Below are 9,695 nucleotides of genomic sequence, written 5' to 3'. Positions count from 1 at the left end.
TATCTCATCAAGTTACCAATCTGCAGATCTTAATAACAGAGAACAGTCACTTATGAAAACCATACTTGTGATGAACTTGGAGGTTAAAGACAACCACGAAGAAGCAGCTATTGGTGGCCGACTTGCCTTGGAACTCTGTCAAGAGATTGAAGGTAATGAAACATGGGAAGATTCGATCGATGACATTGTTGCAGGATTTGAAAAACAACATAGACGGAAACTGGTCTATAGCATCTCATTCTACTGAAGATACCATCATCAGTCGCATTAACGGTCATATTATGTAGGTTGCTGTTCTGTGACCCGAGTCTTGAGATATTCGACAAAATATTTTTCTCATCGGTTATATATGCTTTAGGGTTAAATTCTTGAGAGTGTAGAAGAAATTGCTTGTTAGAAACTTCCTTTGTTTGATTCCTCCTTGCTAGAAAGTTGTAAGACCCTTGATGAGCTATGTTGCAATACAAATGCGTTTTGTTTGTGTGTTGACATATATAAAAAAAGAGTAATTAAAAAACTACAATAGAGAGAGGTGACAGTACTAGTCTTAACCCAAGCATTACTTCATCTTTAATGTCACAATCAAAGTTAACGTGTAAATTTGAAACCCAATTCGTGTACCAATTGAATTAACCCGACCCCTAAAATCATGTACAAGTCAATGCAATGTTTCTAGCAAAATCCCCAAGCCCGTGTGAGATTAGATGACGAAAAGTAGTCCCTTTAAAATTCATAATCGTGAGCTTGACTATATATATAAACGTTCGTTCGTCCCACGGTCATAATATGTTTGTTTCAGAACCACCCAAATATACACGAAAATAATGAACAAGAGCCACGAAACGCAAGAAGACCCTCTTACACAAGAAAGTCGTCATCATCTTCACCAAATCTTCATATCCAAGATATTCAAATCTCATAGATTCTTCCAAGCCCTCGTGTTGTATTCTTTTCTTATCGGTTTCGGGTTCGGACTCGGCTTCATACTCAACGTCCACATAAGAAACCTCTCTTTCAATCCCCAACTCTTTCGTCTATCCTCTCCTTCCTTCTCCTCCTCTTCCTCCTTTTCCAACTCTTCCCTCTCTCCACAACCGCAGCCAGAAAAACACGTTTCCCTGAAAGAAGCGGTTGATGATGAAGGGCAAAAGGATCATTCTTTGGTGGAGCCGGAGAACGTGATGCATAACATGACGGAGGAGGAACTCTTTAGGCTTGCATCGAAGATTCAAGAAAAGACGCTGAAGATGACAAAGAAAGTGGCGTTTATGTTCTTGGCAAGAGGGAAGCTTCCTTTGGCTAAACTGTGGGAGAGATTTTTCCAAGGCCATGAAGGTCTTTTCTCTATTTACATTCATACTAGTGACCCATTTTACGTTGACGACTCAACGCCGGAATCGTCGCCGTTTTATCGCCGGAGGATTCCAAGCAAGGTCAGTCAATTTTTTTTTTTTTTTTTTGTTTTTTATAAAGAAAGTATATAATTGAGGTAGTCGAATTATTCAGCCTAGATATAAAGTCGAATACAGTAGAGATATTATAAATAGTTACACTTGTTTAATGGCAATTTTTCTTTCTAAGAAGTCTAGCTAGCTACTTTGAAAATTAGCGTGGTGCTAAAGAAGTTTCATCCAAAAGAAGAGAGTGACAAAATTAACGAACAGTGTTTAGCATTAATATTTGTTATTTCTTTCAACTCGTTACGCTTTGGCGTTGCTAATTATGATTGCTAAACAAAACATTTACGGTAACCTCATCTGTGTCTGTAAATGTTCAAGGCCTATTAATTTAAAGAAAAACGTAGATCAGCCTCTTTTTATTTACTTAAATAATGTTAATACATTTCAAACCGGGTCTACTAATTATATACACTTTATTTAGAGCTTAGGTAAATTACAAAATGATACGTGTCGAAGAAGTTAGAAAAGTCGAGAAGACAGAAGTCATTCGACAAAGAGATATTTCAAGGACACGAACATACTGTAATTTTATTTCTTTTTGTTATAACTTATGGTCAGAATGATACCGTATTTAATTAACAACACTAAAAAAAGTATACAAGAAAAATTGGCACTTGACCTACACCAGTTGAGTAACCCATCATGTAACAGACCTTATTGTTTCTCTAATTTTTTTTTTTCAAAATATTGTTTCTCTTTAGAACCAAAAATATAAAGGGATATACAAAAACTAACCATTAATACAATAAGGTAGAAAAAAGTCGTATCTTTCGTATATGTCGACCGTCTACGTATGCGGTATGCCTCTTAATTTCCCTTTCAATAGATATCATCATATATATACTATATAAATATAAAATCGTTGAGTAGTCTATTAATGCCTATACCGACATAAATATATTTAACCTTTTTTTTTGGTCAAATATATATTTAAATTAAACTCAGTTAATTGTATTGTAAAATAAAAGTAATAATATCACGGCTCATGTACGAGGGTTTTCTTCTTGCTTTCTGTAGGAAGTGAAATGGGGAATGGTGAGCATGGTGGAGGCTGAGCGGCGGCTACTAGCCAACGCTCTGCTCGATGCAGGAAACCACCGCTTCGTCCTCCTCTCAGAATCGGACATCCCTCTCTTCAACTTCTCCACCGTTTACTCTTACCTCGTAAACTCTCAACACTCCTACGTCGACATCTACGACCTTCCCGGACCAGCAGGTCGAGGTCGCTACAATCGCCGTATGTCACCTGTCATCAGCCGCGGTAACTGGCGAAAAGGCTCTCAGTGGTTCGAGATAGACCGTGAGGTAGCTGAAGCCGTAGTCTCGGACACAATTTACATTCCTGTGTTCAAGAAACATTGCCTTTTGGGATGTTATGCCGACGAGCATTACTTACCAACGCTTGTCCACGTTATGTTTCCGGGGAAGAGCGCGAACCGGTCGCTGACGTGGACTGATTGGTCACGACGAGGGCCGCACCCGAGGAAGTACACTCGGCGGTCAGTGACTGGGGAGTTTCTGTATAAGTTGAGGAATAGAGAAGGGTGTGTGTATAATGGGAAAAAGAGCGAGAAATGTTACTTGTTCGCTAGGAAGTTCGATAACAGTTGTTTGGATAAATTGTTATATTTTGCTCATAGAGTTATGGGATTTTAGTTTGCTCATATATTTTGTAATTACAATACTTGTTCACATTGTTTTTTTTGTATTTTCTCAGAGAAATCTTCTTTAACTTTCTCCTTGTTTAGTCATCTTCTTTCTTTATGTTTGTGAGGCCCATTTATTTGTTCAAAGTTGAAAGGCCCAATTGTGTAATAAAAACTTGTTCATCTTCTATTAACTCCTTGTGATAATAAGTTAATAATAACTAGAAATAACTATATCCTAGTGTTATTTATTCGAGACGAATTTTTGTAATTGATCATGCAGTCGAGTCAGTATTAATGATGTACATTAGAGAACATCAGTTTTGCCAGATCAGATAAGTTCGTAGAGAGTGTAATTCAACTGCAAGAAAATTAACACGGTTCTAATCTTGCAAGTGGCATGATCAAGCGTTTATACTAGTTTTTTTTTCTTGATAGGTGGATAAAAATAAAACCATAAACTTTTTCAGTTTTTAAAAATAATGAACCTTTATTGTTGTATGAAGAGTTACCAAAACTAATGATTCAACAATTTATTAAATCTTATAGTTTCTCGTTGTTTGATTAGGTTATTCGTTGTTCAATTACGTAATATAGATATGATTGTTTATTGATATAAGATATGGAGATGGCTCGAGCTCATATAATAAGCGCATGCGCATTTAATCTAAACCATTCATTTAGTAACTAATAATTTTATACGAACGAACGCGGCCGTTTTGTTCCGAACGCGGACGTTTTATTTGTTTTTAAAGTATACTGAAACTCAGAGTAATATTTTCAGTCTCCAGTAGGTTAGCATGTGATTTTGTGGACTAATGTTTCTTTCTTTTTGGTATCAATTATGGAGTAATGTTTACCTAAAGATTATCTATTTTTGTTTCTGGAAAACTAGACATAAAACATGAATGTTTAATATGTCGTTTTAGAATATTCTACAAATACAACGTACAAAAATATTAATGAACCTACAAGAACTTGGATTACGGATAATTATGAATATAAAAAATGTTGCTTACTTAGTAACAAAAGAAAAACTAAGAAGGGGAAAGGGATGGTTCCAAGAAACAGGCCACTCCTCCTCTTGTACGTTTTTTCCGCCAAGACTTTTCCAACTTTATCTTTTGTTCGTTACGAAATTATATGCAATGGGTTATTACTTATATCATAATTACTGAAGAGTTAAACTACAACGAACATGCTTCTTTTTTTTTTTTTGGTTAAAAGACTACTATGAACATGTTACAAACTAAAACACAAAGAAACTGTAATATTTTTGAGTTTTCGCCACCCCCAAAGGTGAATAGCAATTCGGAAATGGGGTTTTTATCATTTAGATATATCAAACTGAATAGATGTTTTTGTATTCTCTGAAATACCAAACGTCGTGACAAAAGCTATGTGACTGTGACAATACAATTTGAGGCAAATCACTATAATTAGATTACGCTGCCAAGAATATTTTTTGATGTTACAAAAAACAACATAAAATAATAAACAGAGTAATTTTAGTTGAAAAATCAGTTTTTTTGGTTTATAGAGGCTAAAACGTACAACAAGTTTTGAGAGAAAAAAACCCACCCAACAAGAAATTACCTGAGTAGAACAAATCAATTTGACGAACCTTCTTAGAAATCATTCACTAGATCACCCTTTTATTATATAGTTTAATATTAATGAACTCACAATAACTTGGATAAGATTAATCTTCTTTAACACAAGACATTCTATATTTTATGTTATATATTTTTCTGGTTTTAATACTAGCTTATAGTAGGAAAAAGATTATGCAAACCAGAAAAGGCTATAGTAAGACTTTCATTTTATTTTTCTCAAAAGATATTTTGATAAAATGACTTATACGTATAACATAGTCGACGAAACCAACTAAAACCAACAAGTTGGGGTTATTGCAAACTTTGCCTTTTTCTGACATGAAATTATATGAAAGAATCTGAAACCTGTCTTTTTCTCTGATTTTCATAGTTTTTTCTATTTTTCATAACATGTTTGATTTCAGTTGTGTTAAAGTTCTGTGAAGATCTCGCAAAAATTCTTTCAAGAATGGACCGGATCAGCCTTTAGTAGTATGGTGCGGTTCACAAGCATGTGGCATAACGATCGAGGTTTTTTATCAGCCATCAGATCTAAAAAGCCAAACGGGTGGGGAGATCGGAGTCGTCCACTTGTTAAATAAGGAAGCATTCTGTGTAGGGGTTGACGTCAAAAGTCTCCTTATATATGACGCCATAAAACGAAATTTCGACGTGGACTTCTTTGGTGTGTTGCCAGGTTGTTTCCTTTGTCATTCTACGAACCTTCATTATTTCCATTTTTATTTTCTCCTTTTGGTGTTAATATAGAGACCAATAGACTAACCCATATATATACTTCATTGCCATTTTAGCTTCAAAAACATCACTAAACCTAGATTTCATCTGAGCTCTATCCTCTCTCTTCCTCTCTCTCTTAAAACTCCGAATATGGCAGGGAAGAGGTTATTCCAAGATCTTGATTCCGACCAAGAAAATAAGTCCGATAAACGAATTAAATCTCTACCACCCCTTTCCTCGTAATTTATTTTATCAGAAAATCTTGATTTTTTTTTCTTTCATTTCTTATATTTTGGTTATGATGAATTATTCAACCTTTATCTTTGTTTGGAGCTTGTTCATTCTTCAATCGTTTTTTTTATCACACACATGCTTGTATTTTATTTTATGTATATGTTCTATCTCCCTCTCTTCCTCTCTCTTATCCACAAAAATATATAATATCTTCCTTTTTATTTACTACTCTTGAACTTTATTTTTCACTTAACTTTTGTTTTCGTCCAATTTCCAGTGTGCTTGGAGCATTCATCACAGAGAATACCATGAAGAGCTTCTCTTCAGCCCTAGAGCCCTTTCTTCGGAAAGTTGTAAGTACACACTATAATTTCAGTTTAATTTAATTTGTTTATCAATATTGTATGAGTAGCACTAGATTCATCGTGCATATCTATACTTTTAAGACTGACAACTCATAGAGATAGAGAATTGGAGATATTGTCAATTTAACAAATTGAGAATTAGATATACATATTTACTATGTTTGATCTTATGCATATAGTTAAGCAACAAGTGTTACATACAATTATACGAGTCTAGGATTGACGATGTCTAATGCGAGAGTTGGAACTTGATAAATGAAAAAATAAGAAAGATTCCATCATGTTGCTATAGTATATTATAAATTCATATTTTATGTACAACAAATATGTATACTTGCGTACATATATCGTATACAACACATACATTACTTGATTTTTTTTTTTTGGGCAAACATTACTGGATATCTATATATATCATAACTTCATAGCTTCATGATTCATTAAGATTGTATTAGATACTTACAAAGTTATAAATCTTTTTAGTATTGATAACAAGACCTCTCTAACCTAACATTTCAGTCAACTAAATATCTAGAAATAAAAAAACAAAAGACTGGTCTACATATATATATATGCTAGTACCATTGACAATATCTGCATACGCCTACACATTTAATTTACAAAATATGTCTTTTTAGCACTATGTGATTTTGTTTGGTGAATTTTGTTGTTTTAGATTCTTAAAATAAAGTCTGAGATACCTTTTAGTCTTTTTTTCATGTATATTCAATTCATACATGAATCCAATAGAGCTAGAGATTAGTTGATGGGGTACATAGTAGTGTGTTACACGAAAAAATAATAGTAACAACAAATATAATACACATATTATATAGTAGTTTACACATTGTTTAATTTGTGTATTTAAAATATGAAACGGCAAATTGATTTTTTTTTAATAACTCTTTTGGTGATGCATGAACAAACAGGTAAGACAAGAGGTAGAATATGGAATAAGTAAAAGATTCCGATTTTCTCGGTCATCGTCGTTCCGGATGGAAGCTCCGGAGAATACTACTCCGACATTTAAGTTGATGTTCCGTAAGAACTTAATGAAACCAATATTCACCGGAAGCAAAATCAGTGACGTGGACACCAATCAACTTGAGATAATCCTTGTTGATGACTCAAACAATCCGGTGAATCTCGACCGTCCGATCAAACTAGACATCGTTGCTCTTCACGGAGATTTTCCTTCGGATGATAAATGGAGTAGTGATGAGTTTGATGGTAACATCGTCAAAGAAAGGGATGGCAAACGTCCGTTACTTACCGGAGACGTATCTGTGACGGTGAGAAACGGCGTTGCAACGATCGGAGAAATCGAGTTCACAGATAACTCGAGTTGGATCCGTAGCCGTAGGTTTAGAATCGGTGCGAGAGTTGCCAAAGGGGGTAGTGATCAAGGTGTCACGGTTTGTGAAGCCATGACTGAAGCGATTGTTGTTAGAGATCATCGTGGAGAATGTAAGTTTATTTTCTTAATTACTTGTAATTATTTTACCTTAACCTAAAAATAATGAAATATATAACAGTTAAATCCCCTATGCATCATTTATATATAAAGATTTTTGTGCTTATATTCGTTAAGCAGTACTCCACTATAGTGATGTGATAGTAACTCATCATCACTAGCTAAAAGCATGTTTCAATTATCTTTGAATTGACCATAGATATATGGCATCTATCCATCATATACCCTTTTTATATTGATTCCAATCATTCTATGCAACATATGCGTGCATTCGTAATACATTAAATTGAAATTTTGTTTTTTTCAAAATTTATTGTACTACTATATTTTAAAATTTTCGTTATTAAAACTTTTTTTTTTCAAGAAATAAATCTTCACATAAGGTTTTGGTTTGATCTATTTTTTATTTTTTTTCTTTTTTTGTCTTTTTCTTTTGTTAGTCGGTTTTATATATTTTATGACAATCTTAGTTTTTAGCTAGAAAAGAAAAATGTTATATTAAACTGTTGAATTTGTCATGATATGTTTTGTCTACAAATATTATTTCTGTTTACTTTGTCTTTACATACACAACCACACAGATTATAATTTTTTTTTATGTCGACCGTATGCAAGCGACTGTCCACTTTATATAAATGCCTAAAGTCTTTTGGTCAATATGCTTATATCTTACTATTAGTTATTGTTATTACTTTTTCTATCTTATTAATTAATACTACTTGATTGAGTTGTATAGTCTATTCACTATGAAATTATAGAATTCGAACATTATAACACGCAAATCCTAATTCTTAATCTGATGGGTTCAACAAGAAACACATGCATAAAGCGGATGTATATATAAAGTAAGATGCATAGTAGAAATTAAATACAAATTCTAAATAGTTTTGTTTTGTACAACTTGGGGTTGGTGAAGTGTACAAGAAACATCACCCACCAATGTTAGAAGACGAAGTGTGGCGGCTAGAGAAGATAGGGAAAGATGGGGCCTTTCACAAGAAGCTCTCCTCTAACCAAATCAAAACCGTCCAAGACTTTTTGAAGTTATCAGTCGTTAACCCCGAAGAACTTCGTCAGGTTTAAATTATAAATCTAATTTGGTATTGTTTGACCCCCAAAAGTTTATAAGCATTAGAGAACTAATAGTGTTAATTTATGTACAGATTTTGGGGCCTGGAATGTCTGATAAAATGTGGGAAGTAGCATTGAAACATGCTAGAGAGTGTATTTTGGGAAATAAGTTATACATTTCCAAAGGACCGAATTATTTCATGATTTTGAATCCGATATGCGAAGTTATGAAAGCAATGATCGATGGTCATGATTTCTCTACTCAAGAAGCCCTGAATCAGGTATATATATATATATAATATAGCTCAATGATTCTATATTGAATGATATATATTGGTTAGAAACTATATTTACATTTCGTCTTTGTTGCAGCGCTACGTTAAGGACTTAGTTCAAGAAGCTTACTTAAAGTGGGACTTGTTAGAAGAACGAACGAACGAGGCTGCTCTTTTGACACAAGGTACTTTAAAAAAAAGTCGATGTAATCACCATTTCTGTTATTATATATAGAATTACTCAATATCGTTGATTATTAACTGAACTTAAATTACAACAATGACATAGGTGATGAATTGGACCACCAATATGCAGCGGGCCAGTCCCACTACCAGAACATGGAAATCAATAGGTCATATCAACAAAACGGATATGTTCAAGAGAGTGTCGTTACAAACAATTTGGCGATAGTAAACGAAGGGTACATAACGACTCCACCGGGATTCGATATATGTTTCACCGGATCTTCGTCACAAAACAACCATATAAACCCTTTCTAAATCCTCATCTATCTACGTCAGTATTGGAAGAAAACACACCCTGTCCATAGTGCCTTGACAGCGGATCGGACTCTCTCTAAATGAGAGTTTAATCTTACTACATGGATGGTGAAAACATGTAATCTATATCTGCAGATCATTATTGTACATAAAAAGTGTGAAATTTAGAGTCATATATATTTTTCGTTGAATGGTATACCACCTGTTCACGTTTTCATGTAAATATGAAAACGTTGTTTTTTATACCATTCACTTTTTAACAAGTTTTTACGGTTTCAGAAAATATTATTCCGGCTACATAAATATATGTACTTGTTGAAAGCATCACAGTTACTC

The 9,695-nt window shown here is 33.8% G+C and overlaps 3 protein-coding genes across 3 annotated transcripts; all 3 read left to right on the top strand.

The window, feature by feature from the left end:
• LOC104751241 (RNA polymerase II subunit A C-terminal domain phosphatase SSU72) lies at positions 27-489 on the top strand (the record flags this gene model as incomplete). The annotated part of the gene is given in 1 exon segment (XM_019238461.1): positions 27-489. A coding segment is annotated over 1 exon segment (221 nt), but the record flags the coding sequence as incomplete, so codon positions are not given.
• Positions 713-3,116, top strand: LOC104751239. The gene is made up of 2 exons (XM_010473151.2): positions 713-1,433; positions 2,478-3,116. Exons 1-2 carry the CDS (start codon positions 825-827, stop codon positions 3,114-3,116), a joined length of 1,248 nt encoding a protein of 415 aa, XP_010471453.1. The 5' UTR covers positions 713-824.
• On the top strand, positions 5,514-9,683 carry LOC104751235 (protein SAR DEFICIENT 1). Its single transcript, XM_010473144.2, has 7 exons — positions 5,514-5,678; positions 5,951-6,026; positions 6,968-7,505; positions 8,429-8,589; positions 8,676-8,864; positions 8,956-9,043; positions 9,148-9,683. Exons 1-7 carry the CDS (start codon positions 5,590-5,592, stop codon positions 9,357-9,359), a joined length of 1,353 nt encoding a protein of 450 aa, XP_010471446.1. The 5' UTR covers positions 5,514-5,589; the 3' UTR covers positions 9,360-9,683.

Source organism: Camelina sativa, chromosome 16, assembly GCF_000633955.1.
Source record: "Camelina sativa cultivar DH55 chromosome 16, Cs, whole genome shotgun sequence".
In the NCBI taxonomy this organism is placed as follows: Eukaryota; Viridiplantae; Streptophyta; class Magnoliopsida; order Brassicales; family Brassicaceae; genus Camelina; species Camelina sativa.
The sequence above is the reverse complement of the archived record's forward strand: the minus strand, read 5'-3'. Positions and strand labels throughout refer to the sequence as shown.

Excerpts from the sequence above, each read along its gene's own strand:
- LOC104751239 (XM_010473151.2), top strand. The coding sequence starts at position 825 with ATGAACAAGAGCCACGAAACGCAAGAAGACCCTCTTACACAAGAAAGT. Across the intron at positions 1,434-2,477 it reads GCCGGAGGATTCCAAGCAAG|GAAGTGAAATGGGGAATGGT; the intron begins GTCAGTCAATTT and ends TGCTTTCTGTAG.
- LOC104751235 (XM_010473144.2), top strand. The coding sequence starts at position 5,590 with ATGGCAGGGAAGAGGTTATTCCAAGATCTTGATTCCGACCAAGAAAAT. Across the intron at positions 8,590-8,675 it reads ACCCCGAAGAACTTCGTCAG|ATTTTGGGGCCTGGAATGTC; the intron begins GTTTAAATTATA and ends ATTTATGTACAG. Across the intron at positions 9,044-9,147 it reads GGCTGCTCTTTTGACACAAG|GTGATGAATTGGACCACCAA; the intron begins GTACTTTAAAAA and ends ACAATGACATAG.